This window comes from Oncorhynchus keta, chromosome 24 (assembly GCF_023373465.1).
Source record: "Oncorhynchus keta strain PuntledgeMale-10-30-2019 chromosome 24, Oket_V2, whole genome shotgun sequence".
In the NCBI taxonomy this organism is placed as follows: domain Eukaryota; kingdom Metazoa; phylum Chordata; class Actinopteri; order Salmoniformes; family Salmonidae; genus Oncorhynchus; species Oncorhynchus keta.
In genome coordinates this window covers 36,717,696-36,742,813 of record NC_068444.1, presented here as the reverse complement: position 1 = coordinate 36,742,813, position 25,118 = coordinate 36,717,696, and the positions used below count along the sequence as shown (strand labels likewise).

Genomic DNA, 25,118 nt, shown 5'->3' with positions numbered 1-25,118 from the left:
ATAAAAAGGTAAATACAGTCGAAGAACATGAGTTAATATGGCATCACTTGATATAGGTTCATTCCATTATACAAAGGTAGTTAAAACCCCTTCCACTCACATACCACAAACTTCTTGGTCACTCATCAATGGAATTACATCATTTGTCTTCTCACAGCTTAAAAAACATTATCATAAATGCTTTAAGTTACTACCTTGGCTGTTCAGATGCATAGATGGGTAACAAAAGTGATCTGTTAATAAAATATTCATATTGACTTCAACTTAGGTGCTTACAGATTCCCTTTGACCCACTCATAAAACTAAACGATATACAGTTATAAAAATGTTTTTAAAGCTATCAGGCATGTATTCCATTTATGCCTAGATTTCTACAGTACTTGTTTGAAAATTAGAATATAAAATAGGAAGGAGTGATCCGTCTGTTCAAACCAGGATGTGTAGGTGTTCATTTGGCATTCTGCAGGGAGCTCTTGTACTCTGTGAGGACCTTCCAGGCCTTATTGGTCACCCAGAGGGTTTTCCCCACTGCGCTTCCCCAATCCAATTCTTGGTCACTGAGATTAACTCAAATTCCTGGTGTCTGGAAAGGAAGGTAAGAGAAAAAAAAGTGAAGCAGCTTGACTCTCAGGGATAGAAACGTTTTTCTTGAGCCCTAGTTATTGCTTACAACTACATCCCAGAGATTTTCCTGGTCAGCCCACATACAGTAGTCCGGAAAATTTCTATGTCTATGAACCTCTTCTTATCATAGAAGTCCACAGCTCTTTAAGTCTTGTAGGCAGAGGTGAGGCCAGGGGCCATGGGAGCTCATACAGGTCCTGTTTGGTTTCTGGGTGAGGCATTAGCGCAGGGGCACGACCCACGATGTAGAAGTTGGCACCAGCTATCATCCGTGCCCTGCAGTGTGGCTCAACTGATGTGACCTGATTCTACTGAATAGAACAATACTTAGAAATACTTCAGAGATAAGTGTCCACTATGTACAAGTAAGTTCAAATATATTTAAGATGTAGTGCAGGTGGAAACCATTACTCTACCTCAGTGGGTCCGGCGTACATCATGGGGGAGGGGAATAAGGACCAGTACAGGCAGTATTACCATCCAGAAGAGTGTTGATGTGCAGAACCTGCAGGAACTCCCACTCCCTCCAGAAGCCCTTGAGGGCCAGCAGCACCTGCACCCACTGGAGGTGCAGCTACAGGACATACAGAAGAAGAAGAAAAACTGCCATGAGGGTGAGGTCAAATCAGGTGTTAACTACTCAACATGAAGGGTCAGCAGTTAAGTCTCCTCAAGATTGTACGTATCAAACCCCAAAAACATGTATACGAGAAGGATTTGTTACCTTGGTAATGCTGACGGTGGGCGGCATCTTGGCGTCACTCAGTGCCAAGTCAAGCTTGTTCTCTGGCACAAAGAGCTCATTAACTTCCTCTGTCACACTAGTTGGCACAATACAAAACAAAGGGATCAATATGCTAGTACATTAACAAGTTCACACTGTTCAAAGGAGCCTGAAAATACTAATTTCAATCATTTTGTCCAATGACTAGGGCATTTTCGTCATGGTAGAGATAGGGCAGTACCAGTAATTGGAAAATACTGAATTAGCTACACCACAGACAGACGAGGCCCAACAAGGTCTCAGGGACCATAGATAGACAGTCCTATTACTTCAGCAGCTCGACCACCTGCTGGATGCACTCAATCGCTGAGATCTCTCCGGTCTTCAGCACAAGCTCAGGTAACTCAGGCTTCTCCAAGGGTGAATCGATGCCCTTAAAGCCTAAGGGGAGAGGATTAGGATACCTGTTCAGGACCTTGTCAATAATCGACACCTCTTTAGTGCTGTAGCTGTACATTCTATGACCCACTCTCTTTGCTTGTTTAATAGCATAGCATGTAAAGTGGTAGACTTTAAAGCCATATGATCTTTACTGTTAAATGTAGCTCTGTAATGTAATGTAAAAGAGAACTGGAACACTAGAGGGCAGAGTCAGTCAATCAATCAATCACATTTATTTATAAAGCCCTATTTACATCAGCCGATGTCACAAAGTGCTACACAGAAACCCAGCCTAAGACCCCAAACAGCAAGCAATGCAGATGTAGAAACACTGTGGCTAGAAAAACTCCCTAGAAAATCAGGAATCTAGGAAGAAACCTAGAGAGGAAGCAGGCTCTGAGGGTTGGCCAGTCCTCTTCTGGCTGTGCCGGTTTGAGATTATAACAGTACATGGCCAAGATCTTCAAACGTTCATAGATGACCAGCAGGGTCAAATTATAATAATAATAATCACAGTGGTTGTAGAGGGTGCAATAGATCAGCAACTCAGGAGTAAATGTCAGTTGGCTTTTCATAGCCGAGCATTCAAAGTTAAAGACAGCAGGTGCGGTAGAGAGAGAGTGGAAAACAGCAGGTAGCATATCCAGTGAACAAGTCAAGTTCCATAGCAGCAGCAGCTTGACCAGGTGGACTGGGGACAGCAAGGAGTCATCAGGCCAGGTAGTCCTGAGGTATGGTCCAAGGGCTCAGGTCCTCTGGGTGGGGAGGGAAAGGGAGAGAGAGAATTAGAGGGAGCATTCTTAAATGCACACAGGACCCCCGGATAAGACAGGAGAAATACTCTAGACATAACAGACTTGACCCTAGCCCCCCGACACAAACTATTGCAGCATAAATACTGGAGGCTGAGACAGGAGGGGTCGGGAGACACTGTGGCCCTGTCCGACAATACCCCTGAACAGTGCCAACCAGGCAGGATAACCCCACCCACTTTGCCAAAGCATGGCCCCCATACCACTAGAGGGATATCTTCAACCACCAACTTACTACCCTGAGACAAGGCTGAGTATAGCCCACGAATATCTCCCCCACGGCACGTACCCGAGGGGGGCGCCAAACCCAGACAGGAAGATCACGTCAGTGACTCAACCCACTCAAGTGACGTACCCCTCCTAGAGATGGAAGAGCACCAGTAAATCCCGGCTGAGAGAGGGGAACCGGTCAGGCAGAGACAGCAAGGGCGGTTCGTTGCACCAGCGTCTTTCCGTTCACCTTCACACCTCTGGGCCAGACTACACCCAATCATAGGACCTACTGTAGGAGAAAGCTCTGCCTCCAGCTGTTTGCTTAGAAATTCTAGGGACAATAAGTAAGGCCTGCGTCTGGTGACCGTAGCGTACGTGTAGGTATTTACGGCAGGACCAAATCGGAGAGATAGGTAGGAGCCAGTCCATGTAATGTTTTGTAGGTTAGCAGTAAAACCTTGAAATCAGCCATAGCCTTAACAGGAAGCTAGTGTAGGGAGGCTAGCACTGGAGTAATATGATTACATTTTTGTTGGTTCTAGTCAAGAGTCTAGCAGCCATGTTTAGCACTAACTGTAGTTTATTTATTATGTTCAACATAGGAGGGCCAAGCACAGGAAGCAGCTCTTTCAGTAGTTTAGTTGGAATAGGGTCCAGTATGCAGCTTGAAGGTTTAGAGGCCATTACTATTTTCATGAATGTGTCAAGAGATATAGTATTAAAAACCTTGAGTGTCTCCCTTCATCCTAGGTCCTGGCAGTGTTGTGCAGACTCAGGACAACTGAGCTTTGGAGAAATACGCAGATCTAAAGAGGAGTCCGCAATTTGCTTTCTAATGATCATGATCTTTATATCAAAGAAGTTAATGAATTTATCACTGCTGAAGTGAAAGCCATCCTCTCTTGGGGAATGCATTTTAGTTAGCGTTGTGACAGTATCAAAAATACATTTTGGATTATTCTAATTCTTCTCAATCATGTTGGAAAAATAGGATGATCGAGCAGCAGTGAGGGCTCTTCGATACTGCATGATACTGTCTTTCCAAGCTTGTCGGAAGAGTTTCCAGTTTGGTAGAGAGCCATTTCCGTTCCAATTTTCTGGAGGCTTGCTTCAGGGCTCAGGTATTTTCTGTATACCAGGGAGCTAGTTTCTTATGACAAATGTTTTTCGTTTTTTTGGGGTGCGACTGCATCTAGGGTATTACGCAAGGTTATATTTAGTTCCTCGGTTAGGTGGTTAACTGACTTTTGTACTCCGACATCCTTGGGTAGGTGGAGGGAGTCTAGGAATCTTTGGGTTGTCCGGGAATTTATAGTACGGCTTTTGAGGATCCTTGGTTTGGGTCTAAGGAGATTATTTGTTGCAATTGCAAACTTAATAAATTTCTGGTCCGATAGTCCAGGATTATGAGGAAAAACATTAAGATCCACAATATTTATTCCACGGGTCAAAATTAGGTCCAGAGTATGACTGGGGAAAAAAACCCACTGAGTCAATAATGGCTCCGAAAGCCTTTTGGAGTGGGTCTCTGGACTTTTCCATGTGAATGTTAAAGTCACCAAATGTGTGAATATTATCTGCCATGACTACAAGGTCCTATAGGAGTTCAGGGAACTCAATGAGGAATGCTGTATATGACCCAAGAGGCCTGTAAACAGGAGCTATAAAAAGTGATTGAGTAGGCTGCATATATTTCATGCCTTAGAAGCTTAAAAAACTAAAACGCAGTAATTTTTTACATTTGATTGAAATTTGCTATTGTAAATGTTAGCAACACCTCCCCCTTTGTGGGATGCGCGGGGGATATGGTCACTAGTGTAACCAGGAGGTGAGGCCTCATAACACAGTAAATGACGCCATTCCTCATTTACAGCGATGTTTCAGTCGAGGCCAATCACATCAAGATGATGATCAGTGATTAGCTCATTGTCTATACTGCCTTGGAAGTGAGGGATCTAACATTAAGTAGCCCTATTTTCAGATGGGCGATATCACAATCTATTTCAATAATGACAGGGATGGAGGAGGTCTTTATTCCAGTGAGATTGCTAATTCGAACACCGCCATGTTTAGTTTTGCCCAACCTAGATCGAGGCACAGACACGGTCTCAACGGGGATAGCTGAGCTGACTACACTGGCTGTGCTATAGTGGCAGACTCCAACAAGCTGGCAAGGCTGGCTAACAGCCTGTAGCCTGGCCTCCACCCTATCTCATTGTGGAGCTAGAGGAGTTAGAGCCCTGTCTATGTTCATAGTTAAGATGAGAGCACCCCTCCAGCTAGGATGGAGTCCGTCACTCCTCAGCAGGCCATGCTTGGTCCTGTTTGTGGGCGAGTCCCAGAAAGAGGGCCAATTATCTACAAATTCTATATTTTGTGAGGGGCAGAAAACATTTTTCTACCAGTGATTGTTGTGAGACTGCTGTAGAGCTCATCACTTCCCCTAACCTGGAGGGGGCCAGAGACAATTACTCGATGCCAACATCTTTCTAGCAATGCACACCTCGAAGAACGACAGCCCAGAGCAACCATGGATCTTCCTGGCTTCATCTCAGTCCTACGCACAGGAGGAAGAGATTGGGTAGCAAAAATCAACAGGATTGGTATCTTGATTTTACTTCTATAACAAAAAACGGTTTTCAAAACCAGATAGTAACAGAAGTGAATGCAGAGACACAGTATAGCAGCTATACAAGCCAGAGCTCAGATCCATCACAGTGGATGATTTAGAGATGGCCCTTTGATAAGTTTCCAACTAAGTATCTCATATCAAGTGCGAATTGAACAGTCAGTCTGTTTATCCGTTTCACTCACTCACCTTAGTGAATGGAGTAATGAAGCTGGTGACGCAGGATCAATCCTGCGTCTGCAAACAGCTTGGCCACCTCAGCAATGCGCCCGATGTTCTCCCTGTCCACAGAGGTGAAGCCTACGTTACTATCCAGTGCCTGTCGGATGTTATCCCCGTCCAAGGAGTAGCAGGGAATGCCAAGTACTCGTCCAGGGCAACGCCAACGGTTTTCTTTCCAGCACCTGACAAACCCTTACATAGTGACAAAGTCAATATTGACAACTCATCCATTATCCAACAAGGCTTATGTGAAACTCTGTAGTGTAGTATTGGAGAGAGGGTTTTCTTTGCTTACCTGTGCATCAAGTCATTCCCAAGACAAGTATACCTTCACATACGTTTAATCTCCAAGCAGAGCAATATGTCCGTCTTTGTCTAGCTTTGATAAGAGAAACTAGAGAACAGCAATTGATTGTTCCTTTGGAAAGGGCCCTGTGCATAAATGAGAAGGTGGTGGGAGAATGCAAGTGGCGAGTGACATCTGATAAATGTCTTATGATCCATCTATAAGCTTTATGTACGTGAAATAGCTGAAAGGAGCCATGCACAGTGAGCTGCACTACTCTGGACTCTCCTGTACAGCTCTCCTGTACAGAGTTTACAGCTCATTGGGTCCTTGTTAGAAGTTTTTAAAAAAGGGATCCGACTACTGACCACCAGGCAGAGACTAGAATGACATAGATAACCCAAACCCAGGGAAGCTTTAATTGGATAGAATGGAAGTCCTTCAGATCTGGAAATAACAAGGTACACTAATGTCGCTCCAGCAGAGAGACAGGGGGAAAACAAAAAGGCCTATTCATTCATACATTCCTGCAACCCCTCACACACAGGCCTGGCTGTGCCTCTCCCAGGTCTGCCCAGAATGAGCTTCATTCATTTGGCCCATGGGCTCAGTGACTCCCGTAGTACATAGCGGCTTACTGATACCGTTAGACACAACTTCTCAATGAGCCCTTGTTAGGGACATGGATAAGCTTAATCAGAATTGGTCCAACTGGCACAACTTCGTGCACTGTTTAGCAGCCATAACCCAGATCCAGGTGTGTAGCCTAGATACCTGTCACTAAATATTCCACAACCTGTAATAGCACACATCTCAGCTATTTAAAACAGTTAAACACATCATACACTATCATATCATATAGTAAACCATAATACATTCTGTACAATAACCTTCATTATGTTGATATTATACAGAACAGTCTCAATTCGTCAGAGAGTGGACTCTGCAAGGTGTCGAAAGCGTTCCACAGTGATGCTGGCCCATGTTGACTCCAAATGCTTCCCACAGTTGTGTCAAGCTGACTGAATGTCTTTTGGGTGATGGACCATTCTTGATACACACAGGAAACTGTTGAATGTGAAAAACACAGCAGCATTGTAGTTCTTGACACAAACTGGTGCTCCTGGCACTTACTACCATACCCCATTCAAAGCCACTTAAATCTTTTGTCTTGCCTTTTCACCCTCTGAATGGCACACATACACAATCCACGTCTCAATTGTCTCAAGGCTTAAAAATCCTTCTTAAACCCGTCTCCTCCCCTTCAATCCACTGTTTGAAGTGGATTTAAGAAGTGACAACAATATGGGATCATAGTTTTCATGTCATAGAAAGCACAGATCTTCTTAATGTTTTGTACACCCAGTGTATAACACAGGTGGCATATTATTTCATGTGGATGTTTAATATTCTTGTCGTTATTCAAAATGAATGCCAAGAATCAGTTTGCATGGCAGTGATTTCCAGACAGGCAAGTGTTGAGTCAATCCACAGGTCTACTGAACCGCCCAACGCTGATTTGTGGCAGAAACTGGGTCACTTTCTTGTGTAGGCTACTGTAACTAAAATCTCAGAAACGCAGGTAAGAATTCTTCTTCTATTATAAAAAATGTCAAACAGCTGTGACAAGAAGCAACGCCAGAATCGACTCCAAAGTATCTCTTTCTGTGATTGACAAACGAAGCCTACATGTTTTGATACAGTGGAGCAGGAGAATGTCTGCCCCAACCGCCACAGAGATCCAAATGAAATAATTAGGCTGAATCTTAAAAAGTAAGACAGAATGACACACCAATAGAACTGGCATAGCGGTGGGTCCAATAGGGAAGTAAATGAAAATACATGTATTGTAGCGTCATACCCAAGAAGACTTGAAGTTGTCGTCGCTGCCAAAGGTGCTTCAACAAAGTACTGAGTAAAGGGTCTGAATACTCATGCAAATATGATTTTTTTTAATACATTCACAAAAATTTATAAAAACCTGTTTTTGCTTTGTCATTATGGGGTATTGTGTGTAGATTTGAGGAGGAAAAAAACGATTTAATACTTGGAATAAGGCTGTAACTTGACAAAATGGTCTAGGGGTCTGAATACTTCAGGAAGGCACTGGCTCAAACTGAATAACACGTTGTTCGGAGGCAAATCTCAGGTATTTACAGAGTGCTGGCAGAATGGGGATATGGAAGTATGAGTCTTCCCAGGAGCAAGTAGACTTCTGAGCAGAGCTTTTGCTTTTTAGTAGGGTTGCGAGCCGTTGCTTTCAAGACATCCCTGAAGCGCACTAAAATTGTGGTGCGTAGCCTTGTGTTAAGAGTGCGTGACACCCATTTGTTGGCCGTTGACCTTTTTCTAGTTGGAAAGGTGGTGCTCGAGGAAACAGTCTTGTGCTAGCGAGTTAGTCCCATCAGGACAGAGGCCCTCTGCGCGAGGTGGTGCATAGGGGACGCGGTCTGCATATGGTGCACCTCTGCCTCTTTGGGGAGTCTGCGCTCCACCTCTTTGGTAAGGCCATGAGTGTCTGTTCCACCATTCCTGAGCAGGTACAGTGTGAGTCTTTACCCCTTTTTCTCCCCAATTTCGTGGTATCCAATTTGTAAGTTACAGTTTTGTCTCATCGCTGCAACTCCCGTATGGACTCAGGAGAGGCAAAGGTCGAGAGCCATGCGTCCTCCGAAACACAACACAACCAAGCCGCACTGCTTCTTGACACAATGCCCACTTAACCCGGAAGCCAGGTGCACCAACGTGTCAGAAGAAACCCTGTACACCTGGCGACCGTGTCAGCGTGCACTGAGCCCAGCCCGCCACAGGAGTCACTAGTGCGCGATGGGACAAGGACATCCCTGCCGGACGACGCTTGGGCCAATTGTGAGTCGCCCCATGGGTCTCCTGGTCGCGGCCGGCTGCGACAGAGCCTGGACTCGAACCCAGAATCTCTAGTGGCACAGCTAACACTGCGACTCAGTGCCTTAACTGCTCCACTCGGAAGGCCCTAGTACAGCGTGAGTCTGAGCCTGGTTTCTTGGCTTCCCAGTTGGGACTCTGGGATGGGAGTAATAGTTTGCTGGCTGATGCATTCCAGACTTTGGAATGAGGAGCTGAAGCTCCATCTGTGCTTCTCGGTCTTCTTTAGACACTTAGAGGTGGGCCACTGTTGGGCCAAATGTCTGGCCAGGTGATATGGGTACACCTCGGAGTGGAACCTACGCTTTGTTAGGGAGCTTGGACTGCGCTAACCATAGGTGGCGCCATGCAACACAGTGTTGCTAAAGATTTCCCAACCATCTGAGTATTGCCTTGAAGGCATTGGATGAGCAGGTCTCCATCCCGACCATCTGAGTATTGCCCTGAAGGCATTGGATGAGCAGGTCTCCATCCCGACCATCTGAGTATTGCCCTGAAGGCATTGGATGAGCAGGTCTCCATCCCGACCATCTGAGTATTGCCCTGAAGGCATTGGATGAGCACATCTGTAACTAAAAACAGTTATTTTATGGTATCAGCATTGGAGTTTGCGGAGAGGCTTTCCTGCAGCTCTTTCTGATAGTATCACTGCTGAATTTCTAACCTAATCCTGGCGGCTGAATCAGTGCTGTCATTTTTCCTGCCTTGGAATCAGAGGAGGCTGGTGGGAGGAGCTATAGGATGGTATACTATACTACAACACACAAAAGTCTTTGAACAACGGGATAGATGTCTCAGTCTTTGAAGAACTTAATCAAACTTGGATGTGGACACCATGGCAGTAGGTGCATGTTCCCCGTTGAGGTTCCTGCATGCCATTGCAAAGATTTCAGAGAAGGGCCTCCCAAGTGGCGCAGCGGTCTAAGGCACTGCAGCGTCACTACAAACCAAAGCTGTGTCAGACCAACTAGACTTGGAGCGTTTGGAATGATCATTGACCTGTCTGGCAGACTCATCTGATGAGAATCCAGAGGCACCACCCCTAAAGCTCACAAGTCAAGAACTCAATGCTCTTGGTTAGAATTTCTGACAGTGAGTCAAAGAGCTGCTACCCTGTGCAGCCATTTGAGCATGTTCATTTCCCAAGCGAAGAATGCAAAGTGTGTGCTCATCTGATGCTGGGAGTTGTTTTTCACGCTGTTGACATTTGTGAAACATCAGCCTGTGTACAGCACTGAATCAGTGTGCAACAAATAGATTCACATAAAATAAGTCTGTTCCATGAAAAAAACTACAAAAATATATATTTTTGTTCTGGTGTATGCTTCGATTGCTCTCGGTATCGGCTTCAGACACTTTGAGAGAAAGTTAGATTTACCGTTGGCTCCGACTAGTCGTGCTTTGGGATCGAAACTCCCGCCTAAATATGTATCAAGGTCCGGGTTCTAAACTCCCACTTATATGAAGCCACCTGACTGGCACAGTCAAGCAAGGAACGGTAGCCTACATACTGCTGAGCTCCTTGATCACAGAAATACTCCAAGCGAGGGAGTGGTAACGCTGGATCAACAGGCTGGTATGGCAGTCAAGCGGGGACTGGCACGACACCGCGGGTCAACAAGCGCCAACAACAGGTACAACAAGCAAACTAGATATGGTTGCTATGTATGGCTAACTTAGCTAGCTACGAGCAAACTTCTGAGGTAATAGGATAGACTCAAAGCTAACTAGCAAGCCAACACACAAGGATGGAAATGCTTGACAAAAAGCAAAAATATTTAGCTAGTATGGGCAGGCACAATAACAAGACGTGGGGAGATTGTAGATTAGATTAATAAATAAACTACTTCAGCACCTCCGAGTCGTTGAAAAATCCGTAATTCTGTAGAAAGGTAATCTAAAGACTATTAATAGCAGTCTCGTAATGTAAAACACAAACGTACAAGTGAAGAAAACGCTGTAGGTCACGTCACACTGCCTTTTGCATTGACGTATCACGTGGGTTCAGTAAGGGTGTGGCGTAACAGTAAACATATTTAATATTCATCTCAATCGCATCGCGTGAAGGGGAAGGAGTTCCCATATAGGTAATTTGCTGATCCGTTGCAAAATCGAAAGAAAACCATGTAATCAAGAGAACCCATGAATGGCATTTGATGCCATTTACAAATAACCACTCATGGAACATTTGAACCATATGACATAATTGACTGATTTTGAAATGGGTTGCTCAATTTGCATTTGATACAAAAGCAAATGTCAAAATCTCAAGGCATTTACTTTAATCTGAAATATTTCACAAACAAATCAAATGACAATGTAGAAAATAAATAAAGCTAAGGTAACCCCAAATTAAAAGCTTATTGTTCAAAATGTATATTTTGTTCACAATGCAGTCCAATGATGTTTGAGTCCATATTTAAAAAAGGCAAACTTTGGAGTAAATGTTTCTGAAAATGAGTGCAAATATAAAGATCAGCCCAAACAAAATGACTCATTACAGAGCAAAAAAAAATGTAACAAACAAACAATTTCAAAGAGTTTCTCAGCAAGTAAACCAAACCCACTGCATCTATCCAGTGGCAGACGTTATATTCTACTCATTGTTTCTTTCTGCGTTTGGAAAAAGCATACTGTATGAAAACACAAAAAGGCACCTGAAATCTGCAATATAATATAAATCAATATGAAACCGTGAAATAGCATAAATATAAAGCTCTCCCTCCTCTAAAAAGAGTGAATTCAATTAAGACCCTGGATGACCCTAGAAAAGAAAGCAAGCATCATGATAACTTGTGCTAAAGTGACACCAGGGGGAAAAAAAAGGGGGCCCAGTAAAAGCTATCTGTGAAACCTGTTACTTCTAAAAAAGATACCAGAAAAAAAAAGGAACTGGTTCAGACAAAACCTTTAAAACACCCTCTCTTGCATGACACAGACATTGGAGTCTGCAAACCCATGTATAGAAAGAGCCCTCCACCTTCACATGCCCCAAGCTCACAGCTCACAGTTTCTGTTGGGTCTGGACGGCTCGCACTCCTTCTCGAAATTGCAGCCGTGCAGCAACTCTCTGTAGGTCTCTCTGACCGTATTGTACAGAGGAGCCTGGTGGTTTATATTGGGGAATTTCAGAGGTGTCTCGTTGAGTAGGAACTGCAGCCTGAGGCCTTCACTGCAGTCATACAGCACAAAGACCAAGTTGGCTGCGTAAGGCACGATGCGGCTGGTGCGGAAGGTGCGGCCATGTTGCAGGTCAAAGTTGTCGGCGGTCAGGGGCGTCTCGTCTCTGAAAAAGCCCATGAGGGCCAACAGGGGCAGGAGGGTCTCGGCATGGCCCACCTGAATGGTCACAGCCTCAGATACATGCCCAAACCTGAACAGAAAAAAAAGGTGACGTAATCCACCATTCAAAAATCATGATGATAACCAGCCACACTTACTATTACAATGTTATAACTACTAAGGGAAGTGAGGTGAAATGCATCCGAGGGCAAAACAAAGGAGAAAAGACGTAAACTGCTACATGGCAATTGATCAATGACTTTCCCCATTGTAGAGAGCCCATTTTTAAAACAGGTGTAACAATTAATGGGAGAGGAGGTGATGGATACCCTCAGGGACCCAATAGTTTTTCAATAACAAGCAAGGAGAGTGGCTTGATAACAATGATTGGCCTATTTAAGCACTTGTGTTTAAATTATACGATCATGGTAGTCAAAATGACTGTGGACTAACTTTACAACCAACTCACCTGATCTCATGAGCAACCTTATCAAGGCGATTGAACAGGTCATGAAAAAGAGCGCAACTGGACTTGCGGTTGATGTCATGACCATAGCCCCTCTTCCAGTACTGTTTCAGGTCATTTTTGTACTCCAGCACCTGAAAAGGCCCAGGTGATTGTGTTAATGAAAATGGGAAAGACCGGTTTGAACTGTATGACTGAACTGGGTTCTTCCTTGTTTATGAGGCAGAGGAAATGGCTCTCCCCCTGTGTACATACTTGGGCGTCAGTCTCATCAAACAGGTTGCACCAGGGGGAGTTCAAAGATTTGATGGCAAACTCGTATGAGCACAGGAAGAATGCAGCCTCCACCAGATCTGATGAGAAAGAGGGGAGAATTATTGAATAAATTCAACTGGCATAAGAGGATTGCAAGTTTCAACTGTAACATTATGAACTCCCTAAACTACACAAAGTGGCTACGATTTGGAACCAAGCAACAAGTCCAGTTGCACATCTATCACTCCAGTGTTAATTTGCTCAATTGTAATTATTTCGCTACTATTGGCCTATTTACTGCCTTACCTCCTTATGCCATTTGCACACACTGTATAGACCTTTTCTATTGTGTTATTGACTGTACGTTTGTTTATTCCTTGTGTAACTCTGTTGTTGTTTGTGTCGCACTGCTTTGCTTTATCTTGGCCAGTTCCCAGTTGTAAATGAGAACTTGTTCTCAACTGGCCTACCTGGTGAAATAAAGGTAAAATAAAAAATAAAAACCTGGTGTGATGTGACTGTATGGAACTTGCAGTTGGGCAGCCATCTTCATCTGCACTATTTTCATCTCTGCTGAGGCCTTGAAGAGGTGGACCTCTTCGAGGGCAGTTTTGTTGTTCTCCACATCGTCAACAAATTTTTTGCACTGGTCAAAGAATCTCATCAACTCATCATTGATTTCGTGGCTGGGTCCAACTTCTGTAACAAGACAAAAAGAGAATACAATAAGTCCAAACGTTGTGTATTATTGTTGCTGATCTCAGCCCCACCAGACTGTACTAATGGTGATCAGCAGTGCTTCATTTGTAAATCGATAGGTCCCGGAGTGTGAGAGAGGGGGAGTTATGTGGGGGGCTCTGAGGTACCGGATTACATTGAGAGAAAAAGTTTCAAACACAATGTAGCAGCGCAGCAGACAGATCAAACATATAGCAGGCTACTGTTACATGGTGGTGAAATGGACAGCACTCTCCAAGGTGCTGATTAATTCAACGCATTTTATGGCCACATACTTGAGTAAAGCTGCGGGTTTCTACAAGTCCGAATTTCTTATAGCCTAATTTTGTAGACAATGTACAGCAACATTTTTGACGTCACTGTAGAACACCTGCCATATGCATGAGCACACATACTCAGCTGTGGGGCTTGCAAGACCCCAATTTCATACAATTTTCAAGACATCAATGTAGCAGTAGATCAAATATCGGAATATAACTTCAAATAAAATAAATCAATGTAGGCTACAGCAGGTTATACGTTTGCGTGTTCTTGAACTCCAAATTGCACCTGCTCCGAGCACTTTGTCAGTGGATGCACTGCAGGATTAGCAGTGCTGCTAGCTAAGGCATCGCCATCGAGAACAGTTTGCCCCTCACTCCTCTCCTCTGACACTGATAGTCCTCTGGCTGGTTCTGGGTTCCATTCACCATCTTTCTCTAGATTTCTGGACTTGAAAAATGTCCTCAAACTCGATTTGACTTTACTTATCCATTTTAAAAAAAATGCTTTGCCTTTCCCACGTTTCAAATTCAGTAGGGAGATGACTAGCCTTGGCTATGTGATGTAATTACGTAGGGAACTCTTCACTAGCTGACAACCACTACCAAGATCTGTGTCAAGATCAGTTACTTACCCTACCGGCCCTCCCCATAACCTATGTACAAATAAGAGAGCAGAGCTGTGTTTGAATACCCATACTAACATAGTTTGTAGTATATAAGTTAATTTTAGTATACTGTAAACTTACGGCATCCTTTCAGTTAAGTGTACTTATGCTCCGCCTGTCTACCGGAAGTTGATGCTGTTGCTATGCAACTTCCTGCCACCATGTTAGCATAACAAATTACTAGCTAGACATCTTACGACTTCATTAACAATGTCCATTAAGAACGAACAACGACGACGATACCACTTAGCTAAGCATGACGTGAATAATCACTTCAATAAACGTTGGGTAGTTAGTTAGATAGCATATAATTAATAAACCGTCAATAAACTGTTGATTTATTAGTAGCCAAGTAACATTAGGTAGCTAGCTAACATACCGGTACATACAAGCAACTGCTGTAATGATATGCTATGCGGTTCGTAAGGCTAGCGTAGCAAAACAAATTGTCAGCCAACAATTGTAAGGTAACTTATTTGAAAAGTTATTTAAAAAATGTATTACATTGCTCAACATTTATCATAATTATAGTTAACTAATTTAATTTATGAACTTTTTGTACTTACATTTGTATCTGCTCTCGTCAGACTTCGGCTGCATATTTTCCACCATTTTCTTAAAATCTGAAAATGTTGTGAAGCCACGCTAATTTCTGAAGAATTGCATTATGGGCCCTAAAAGCACAGAAAGTGTCCACTGTTGTATACTTCGAGTTTTGGCGACTGTAGTAAGACATCCTGGAGCTTTTGGCATACTAACTTTATACAATGGCTGGGTATAATCCTGAATGCTGATTGGTTAAAACTGCATTCCAGACAGTGTCTATTCCACAAGTTACCACCTGCTATGACAAAAATGCCTATTTACTCTGTTCCATCTGCCCAGCCAGGCAATTTATAAACGTAACAATAAAAAACATCTAGACATTCTCACATTTCTTTTAGACTAACATTTACAGGGGCCTAACAACACCTTTGCCAATATATCCACCAAACACCAGCTTCTCGGGCATTATTACTTAAATGACCAATAAGCATGCTACATACTAAATGTACATCACAAATGGTCGTTTTCGAACACAGCTCAGGTTTATGGCGCCGACAGACATGGCAGCCCTGCTTCTAGCTCATAAGCAACATTTTAAGTATTTGTTTTTTTGTGTGGATTATTTATCACAAGCATGCGAAATTACGTCTGCTAAATATGTGTACGTGACCAATAAAATTTGATTTACAATCAGTGTGGCAGGATAGGATAAATACGCTGAAGGATCACCGCGCTTTTACATTAACGTCTTTCTGGGAGCGGGAGGGAAAATAATCACTGGTGATCCGTGTTTGTGACTGAGTGTGATACCCCCAGGCCTATTTATAATTCAGATAATAGGAAAAATACTACTCTACAAACTCACCTGTTACGTTCCAAAGGTTGAGTAGGCCTTCTTGGAAAGCGACAATGCTGTCCACGCATCTGTGTTTGGAACTAGTGATGAAACGGATACGATGGCTCCTGAGGTTTTCCTCTGACATCAAAGATGGAAAGAATGTTGCCAACCTGACAGCCAGATGCCTATGGTCATCTCGCCCCTTTTCCACAAGCTTGCCATCCATGTCTTCAGTGTACCACATTTCCCACTTGGTTTTTATGTCAGTCAGCCATTTATCGGTGTTCATTGCGTCGTTTAGAACAAGGTCGTAAAGCCGTTGCATCCTTTTGATATTTTTGATCGTTGGATATCGTGTTCCGTGCCGAATTATGGCGGTCACATGAACAGCAGTGCAATCGGTACATCCCGGTTTTAAATGGGATTTGTTTACCGAGAGGATGTCATTAATGAGATAGGGGTTTACTTCCTCATATCTGCCTTTCGTTCCGAAATAATTTGCAATCGCAGGTATGCTTGAATTAACGTTAGCATTTGCAACTGAGCAGTATGAAACCCGGGTCAAAGCTAGACTAAATGTCGTGAACAACAACGTGTGTTTAGATAACGCTGATGTCATTTCGTCAAATTAGTTGAGGTAGAAGCAATTGATACTTACAAACTACTAAACTAAGTTAGCTAGTACATTGCTGTCTGCTTTGTTGTTGTTTCGCTGCGAACTTTGAACTTGGCAACAACAAAAAAATGGAGCTCCACAAGCCGGCCAACCGTATTAAATCCCTGCGTTTTCGTGTGGCAAGGGACCCACACTAAACTGCATGACTTAGTTATAATCGGTGTAGAAATTGGACATAAATCAAGATAATAAAACAAACAGTGTTCAGGACTGTGGGATATCAAAATCAATCAAATATCCCAAACGCAGCTCGACCCAGTGGATTCAACATCATTTGGTTTCTATCAGAAAAATACCACTTCTTCCCACCAGAGGGCGACTGCTATACAATAAAAGGTTTATCACAGTGCTGTTTATGTGCCTGAGCACGAGACACATATTTTCTCTTATTTCCCGAGATTTGCGAAATGCCAGGATTGTAATAGTTCCGTAGCTATTCATCAGCAGAGCAGTAAGAAAATGAGAAATGGACTTTGCATTAGTGAAATTGCTGAAAGAATTTCAGGTGCCGTGCACATTCCATCTTTCGGAGGCAAAGACTTCCCTATCGGACGCCACACACGCGATTTCTTGGTCTGTTTGACTGCTCAGTGCAAGCTAAATTCCAAATCTGTGTTGCGTGCAGACGGCTTCGTTAATAGATGGTGTAATGTTTAAGTACATTTACTGTCTGTTTGAATACGCTATCATTATGCAGGAGCCTGTGGCTATCCATAGCTCATTAGAAATCTCCCAGGTGTACTTAATAGGGACACCTTTCATCAACCACTCCTTACCTTCATTTTTTTAGGCAAAAAAAATCCTGGTGCAGCTGTGTCCATCTCCAGAGATAAATGGCACAGGTGCAGTGAAAAATTCTAATGGAAGCTTGCACTTCTATATTGTTCTTGTTTTATAAAGAATGAATCATGCAATGATATGCATATCACGTTATATATATATGATTTAATAGTAAAGGTGTATAGTGTAACCCTAGATATACATTACTTGCATTACCTTTCAAATTCTTTACAATTCAAAACTTGTTTTTAAGAAAAAGCTATTTATGGCCTAATCTATGGCGTATGGGAATTGGTGAACAATTAATGTCCATGATTTAAGTCCTTTTTATGTAATTTTACATCTTAAAGTTAGTGTGGAAGACGTGAAACATTTTTTGTTGTCTGTCAACAATGACAAGCCACCAGAGTTTGACATCTTGGATGGAAAATTTGACCTTGGACGTTGTTCAAAAGGACACCGCTTCGGTAGGCCAGGAAGGCTGTTTTACATTTACATTTAAGTCATTTAGCAGACGCTCTTATCCAGAGCGACTTACAAATTGGTGCATTCACCTTATGACATCCAGTCATAAGCTCGCGGATGCGAGCTTCAACTGGAAGCCAGTGGAGAGAGCGGAGGAGCGGGGTGACGTGAGAGAACTTGGGAAGGTTGAACACCAGACGGGCTGCGGCGTTCTGGATGAGTTGTAGGGGTTTAATGGCACAGGCAGGGAGCCCAGCCAACAGCGAGTTGCAGTAATCCAGACGGGAGATGACAAGTGCCTGGATTAGGACCTGCGCCGCTTCCTGTGTGAGGCAGGATCGTACTCTGCGGATGTTGTAGAGCATGAACCTACAGGAACGGGCCACCGCCTTGATGTTAGTTGAGAACGACAGGGTGTTGTCCAGGATCACGCCAAGGTTCTTAGCGCTCTGGGAGGAGGACACAATGGAGTTGTCAACCGTGATGGCGAGATCATGGAACAGGCAGTCCTTCCCCGGGAGGAAGAGCAGCTCCGTCTTGCCGAGGTTCAGCTTGAGGTGGTGATCCGTCATCCACACTGACATCCGGTCCTTCTGTAGCTCAGTCGGTAGAGCATTGCGCTTGTAACGCCTGGGTAGTGGGTTCGATTCCCGGGACCACCCATACGTAGAATGTATGCACACATGACTGTAAGTCGCTTTGGATAAAAGCGTCTGCTAAATGGCATATATTATTATTATTATATATAGAACAGTCACTTTACAATAGTGCATCTAAATCTTAAAGGGGGGGGGTGAGAAGGATTACTTATCCTATCCTAGGTATTCCTTAAAGAGGTGGGGTTTCAGGTGTCTCCGGAAGGTGGTGATTGACTCCGCTGTCCTGGCGTCGTGAGGGAGTTTGTTCCACCATTGGGGGGCCAGAGCAGCGAACAGTTTTGACTGGGCTGAGCGGGAACTGTACTTCCTCAGTGGTAGGGAGGCGAGCAGGCCAGAGGTGGATGAACGCAGTGCCCTTGTTTGGGTGTAGGGCCTGATCAGAGCCTGGAGGTACTGAGGTGCCGTTCCCCTCACAGCTCCGTAGGCAAGCACCATGGTCTTGTAGCGGATGCGAGCTTCAACTGGAAGCCAGTGGAGAGAGCGGAGGAGCGGGGTGACGTGAGAGAACTTGGGAAGGTTGAACACCAGACTGGCTGCGGCGTTCTGGATGAGTTGTAGGGGTTTAATGGCACAGGCAGGGAGCCCAGCCAACAGCGAGTTGCAGTAATCCAGACGGGAGATGACAAGTGCCTGGATTAGGACCTGCGCCGCTTCCTGTGTGAGGCAGGATCGTACTCTGCGGATGTTGTAGAGCATGAACCTACAGGAACGGGCCACCGCCTTGATGTTAGTTGAGAACGACAGGGTGTTGTCCAGGATCACGCCAAGGTTCTTAGCGCTCTGGGAGGAGGACACAATGGAGTTGTCAACCGTGATGGCGAGATCATGGAACAGGCAGTCCTTCCCCGGGAGGAAGAGCAGCTCCGTCTTGCCGAGGTTCAGCTTGAGGTGGTGATCCGTCATCCACACTGATATGTCTGCCAGACATGCAGAGATGCGATTCGCCACCTGGTCATCAGAAGGGGGAAAGGAGAAGATTAATTGTGTGTCGTCTGCATAGCAATGATAGGAGAGACCATGTGAGGTTATGACAGAGCCAAGTGACTTGGTGTATAGCGAGAATAGGAGAGGGCCTAGAACAGAGCCCTGGGGGACACCAGTGGTGAGAGCGCGTGGTGAGGAGACAGATTCTCGCCACACCACCTGGTAGGAGCGACCTGTCAGGTAGGACGCAATCCAAGCGTGGGCCGCGCCGGAGATGCCCAACTCGGAGAGGGTGGAGAGGAGGATCTGATGGTTCACAGTATCGAAGGCAGCCGATAGGTCTAGAAGGATGAGAGCAGAGGAGAGAGAGTTAGCTTTAGCAGTGCGGAGCGCCTCCGTGATACAGAGAAGAGCAGTCTCAGTTGAATGACTAGTCTTGAAACCTGACTGATTTGGATCAAGAAGGTCATTCAGAGAGAGATAGCGGGAGAGCTGGCCAAGGACGGCACGTTCAAGAGTTTTGGAGAGAAACGAAAGAAGGGATACTGGTCTGTAGTTGTTGACATCGGAGGGATCGAGTGTAGGTTTTTTCAGAAGGGGTGCAACACTCGCTCTCTTGAAGACGGAAGGATCGTAGCCAGCGGTCAGGGATGAGTTGATGAGCGAGGTGAGGTAAGGGAGAAGGTCTCCGGAAATGGTCTGGAGAAGAGAGGAGGGGATAGGGTCAAGCGGGCAGGTTGTTGGGCGGCCGGCCGTCACAAGACGCGAGATTTCATCTGGAGAGAGAGGGGAGAAAGAGGTCAGAGCACAGGGTAGGGCAGTGTGAGCAGAACCAGCGGTGCCGTTTGACTTAGCAAACGAGGATCGGATGTCGTCGACCTTCTTTTCAAAATGGTTGACGAAGTCATCTGCAGAGAGGGAGGAGGGGGGAGGGGGAGGAGGATTCAGGAGGGAGGAGAAGGTGGCAAAGAGCTTCCTAGGGTTAGAGGCAGATGCTTGGAATTTAGAGTGGTAGAAAATGGCTTTAGCAGCAGAGACAGAGGAGGAAAATGTAGAGAGGAGGGAGTGAAAGGATGCCAGGTCCGCAGGGAGGCGAGTTTTCCTCCATTTCCGCTCAGCTGCCCGGAGCCCTGTTCTGTGAGCTCGCAATGAGTCGTCGAGCCACGGGGCGGGAGGGGAGGACCGAGCCGGCCTGGAGGATAGGGGACATAGAGAGTCAAAGGATGCAGAAAGGGAGGAGAGGAGGGTTGAGGAGGCAGAATCAGGAGATAGGTTGGAGAAGGTTTGAGCAGAGGGAAGAGATGATAGGATGGAAGAGGAGAGAGTAGCGGGGGAGAGAGAGCGAAGGTTGGGACGGTGCGATACCATCCGAGTAGGGGCAGTGTGGGAGGTGTTGGATGAGAGCGAGAGGGAGAGGGAAAAGGATACAAGGTAGTGGTCGGAGACTTGGAGGGGAGTTGCAATGAGGTTAGTGGAAGAACAGCATCTAGTAAAGATGAGGTCGAGCGTATTGCCTGCCTTGTGAGTAGGGGGGGAAGGTGAGAGGGTGAGGTCAAAAGAGGAGAGGAGTGGAAAGAAGGAGGCAGAGAGGAATGAGTCAAAGGTAGACGTGGGGAGGTTAAAGTCGCCCAGCACTGTGAGAGGTGAGCCGTCCTCAGGAAAGGAGCTTATCAAGGTATCAAGCTCATTGATGAACTCTCCGAGGGAACCTGGAGGGCGATAAATGATAAGGATGTTAAGCTTGAAAGGGCTGGTAACTGTGACAGCATGGAATTCAAAGGAGGCGATAGACAGATGGGTAAGGGGAGAAAGAGAGAATGACCACTTAGGAGAGATGAGGATCCCGGTGCCACCATCCCCGCTGACCAGAAGCTCTCGGGGTGTGCGAGAACACGTGGGCGGACGAAGAGAGAGCAGTAGGAGTAGCAGTGTTGTCTGTGGTGATCCATGTTTCCGTCAGTGCCAAGAAGTCGAGGGACTGGAGGGAGGCATAGGCTGAGATGAACTCTGCCTTGTTGGCCGCAGATCGGCAGTTCCAGAGGCTACCGGAGACCTGGAACTCCACGTGGGTCGTGCGCGCTGGGACCACCAGATTAGGTGGCCGCGGCCACGCGGTGTGGAGCATTTGTATGGTCTGTGCAGAGAGGAGAGAACAGGGATAGACAGACACATAGTTGACAGGCTACAGAAGAGGCTACGCTAATGCAAAGGAGATTGAATGACAAGTGGACTACACGTCTCGAATGTTCAGAAAGTTAAGCTTACGTAGCAAGAATCTTATTGACTAAAATGATTAAAATGATACAGTACTGCTGAAGTAGGCTAGCTGGCAGTGGCTGCGTTGTTGACACTACACTAATCAAGTCGTTCCGTTGAGTGTAATAGTTTCTGCAGTGCTGCTATTCGGGGGCTAGCTGGCTAGCTAGCAGTGTTGTTTACGTTACGTTGCGTTAAAAGAACGACAATAGCTGGCTAGCTAACCTAGAAAATCGCTCTAGACTACACAATTGGTAGGTACTTGGTAGGTTTAGGCCTAACCATATATATATTTTTTTCTTTCTCTTGGTGGTTAATCCCAGTTTGAATGGGTAAATGATACCTGCATACGTAAACGGCCTATTGTATTTCTATTGTGCCAATAACACGTACCATTGGGTCTCTTAGGCTTGACTGATGGATAAACACAAGACCTGCATGACAGTGAAGGTTGAACTCGATGTTCCTGGTTGGATACAGACTATCTGTAAATAGAGGTGGTGTCTGTCTGGCAGAAGTTCCCGTTGTGTTCCTGAATTATTCGGGGGCCTCGTTAGGAAAACCTCAGTGCCACTTTTGAGAGCGAGAGAGCGGTTATAAATTGTGGTAATTTATCCCTGTGTTGGGTTGAGTAGACTGCACTCATGGGCGAAGGAGTTTCTCATTACCTGTGGCTGTTCTGCAATTAGTTTTTCTCAATGATAATGCCTACTAAGAGACTGGCTGAAAGGCAATGTCTTTGTTTGGTAGGTAGGCTAATATGCTTTGAAATGTATACACAGTGATGAGGGTTGGATTTGATTGTAGCTGTGCGTGGCTTTCCCTGGTATCAGTAATATGGTCTTAATACCTTCCATTGGCTGAAAATGGCCCGATCTTTTTCACAATTTAGCCTACTGTAAATTTAACCAAACAAGCTTGATATAATGTTTAATTTCCTCAACTTTCTCATCCACCACAGGCTGGTTTGCCTTTCAGATGGATGTGGTTTTTCACAGTCCGTCAAAGGCCAAAGCACACACTGCTGTGTTGTAGGCATCAAGATGTTTTTTTCATGACCAAATGAGCACTGATAAATTAGCTTGGCTGTTTTAAAATAGAGGTCGCACTTTTGGGCTTTAGATTTTGCACTTTTCAGGCTCTTACAATGTCTCCAATCGTTAAGTTTTGTCCTGGCTCATCTAGCTGATATTTAACTGCTTTTGTTGCTGATGAAGCACTGGTTAGTGCAAATAGGGGGAATGGACTGAGAGAATTCCTGAAACACACAGTTCGTGTCTGTTGGTAGTTATCCCTATGAATCACACTAGCAGGATCTGTCCTGTTTGACACACGAAACAAATATATTTGTAAAGTGGATGGAAATAAGTTGATCTTGGTCCAGTTGAGTCATTGTTTTCATTTCCATCTGTGCAACAGTAGTGCCTAAACCACCACGGTTTGTTGAAGAAATGTAAGAAAAGGTTTAATTCACCAATTTGTATTGCAATAATGTCATGACTTATTTGTGGCCTGAAACCAAATAAATGAATTAAAAATCCTACAATGTGATTTTCTGGATTTTCTTTCCCTCATTTTGTCTGTCATAGTTGAAGTGTACCTATGATGAAAATTACAGGCCTCTCTCATCTTTATAAGTGGGAGAACTTGCACAATTGGTGGCTGACTAAATACTTTTTTGCCCCACTGTAGCTCTAGAATCCTTGACTCTCTGAATCAGACTATTACTGGCAGGCAGCACTGCAGCAAAAAAAGTGATGTCTCTTAGATAGCAATCATCTCACTCTCCCAATTCGCCAGTGGATACAGTTACTATTAAATGTTTTAACATTAGAGTTTTCCAACAATTTGACAAATATACTTAACTCCGTAAAGCATATCAGTTAAGCCCAACACATACAAATAAACAATATACAGTATATGTACTTCACAGTGCCTTCAGAAAGTATTCACACCCCTTTTCCCACTTTTTATTGTGTTACCGACTGAATTTAAAATGGATGAAGTTTAGATTTGTGTCACTGGCCTACACACAATACCCCATAATGTCAGTGGAATTATGTTTTTTGACATTTTTAGACATTAATTAAAAAATTAAAAGCTGAAGTGTCTTGAGTCAATAAGTATTCAACCCCTTTCTTATGGCAAGGCAAAATAACTTCAGGAGTAAAAATGTGCTTAACAAGTCATATAATAAGTTGCATGGACTCACTCTGTGTGCAATAATAGTGTTTAACGTGATATTTGAAAGACTATCTCATCTCTGTACCCCACGCATACAATTATCTCTCAGGTCCCTCAGTCGAGCAGTGAATTTCAAACATAGATTCAACCACAAAGACCAGGGAGGTTTTCTGGAGAAAATACATTTTGGCTGGGTGGGGTTGGGGGAATGGGATGGGAGGTTGAGGCCCATTTCTTTTTTTTATATATTGAATTTACTACCAATTAAACTGTTTCTAACTGTTTTTAATTTATTTTGAGTGGCAGCCTACTGGTACATTTTTTATAAACGTATCATTTGAAATGGATAATCCCCCCCTCCCAACAAAAAAAATAACAAAACAAACAAAAATGTGGTAAAAAAAAAAAAGTGTGTCCTGAAGTCAAACGTTCAGTTGTTCGCTTACAAATAAATACCCGTGTGAAGTGCACGGGCAGCTTTCCATACTGTCTGAAAAGTGTGCAATGGTCCTCCACCGTTCAACTGGCAAGGCCACTGCAGAGATGGGCAACTTTTTATCTCACAGCATACTTCATTCCCAATCCCAACGTTAGTAATGTACTGTATCATAGAGAGCAGATCATTTGTAGACCTTGTGAAGTTGCATAATGATTTTTACGGCTGCTCCCGCAAAAATATCTTCTCTGCGAAGAACGTTGTCAATAATTATTTCTAGGTATTAGCCGATCTGTTCCGAAGTATGTAGAGGTGTAGATCCTCTACATATGTCTCATACTTTTAAGGGGATGTCTCATATTCAAGTTTTTTAAAGCCCGTGTTTTTGTGCACCAGCGCCACTGCTGAATGGTCCAAACCAGTCAACAACCTTTTGGCCTGAGCTACGGTTCTACTCGCTCCAGCTTGGTTGCGGTGGTGTTATCAGATCAGTGGGGAAGGAAGTTATCATCAAGCGATAAATGATGCCAGCTGGTCACCAGACCTAGACCGTACAACCCCATGTCCCCTGTTCTAATCCTCTCCCGCCGCTTCTCCTTTGACGTGGCTTTACTAAAGCCGAATCGTGTGGCTGTCTGACAGCAATGAGGTGATGCCGTGGCCAAATTTAGAGGATTGGCCCACGTTGTCTTTCGTGAGTAAAAGAGGTCACCAGTAGGGTAGTTGAAGAGGGCAGTTTCTTGATGAAAAGCTGAGTTTTTGAATTGGCACAAAATGGTCTAACGCTCCTGCCTCAATGATTTTAGAATAGCTAGATTGAGTTGAATCAC

The 25,118-nt window shown here is 44.4% G+C and overlaps 1 protein-coding gene and 1 pseudogene across 1 annotated transcript; both read right to left on the bottom strand.

Moving 5' to 3' along the window:
- Positions 1 to 85: 85 nt before the first annotated feature.
- On the bottom strand, positions 86 to 10,980 carry LOC118402656 (bifunctional 3'-phosphoadenosine 5'-phosphosulfate synthase 2-like; annotated as a pseudogene).
- Positions 10,981 to 11,122: 142 nt separating this feature from the next.
- LOC118357468 (multiple inositol polyphosphate phosphatase 1-like) lies at positions 11,123 to 17,233 on the bottom strand. Its single transcript, XM_035734598.2, has 5 exons — positions 15,936 to 17,233; positions 13,363 to 13,557; positions 12,859 to 12,956; positions 12,607 to 12,737; positions 11,123 to 12,228 (listed from the first exon to the last, which is right to left on the bottom strand). Exons 1-5 carry the CDS (start codon positions 16,525 to 16,527, stop codon positions 11,853 to 11,855), a joined length of 1,392 nt encoding a protein of 463 aa, XP_035590491.1. The 5' UTR covers positions 16,528 to 17,233; the 3' UTR covers positions 11,123 to 11,852.
- Positions 17,234 to 25,118: the final 7,885 nt, after the last annotated feature.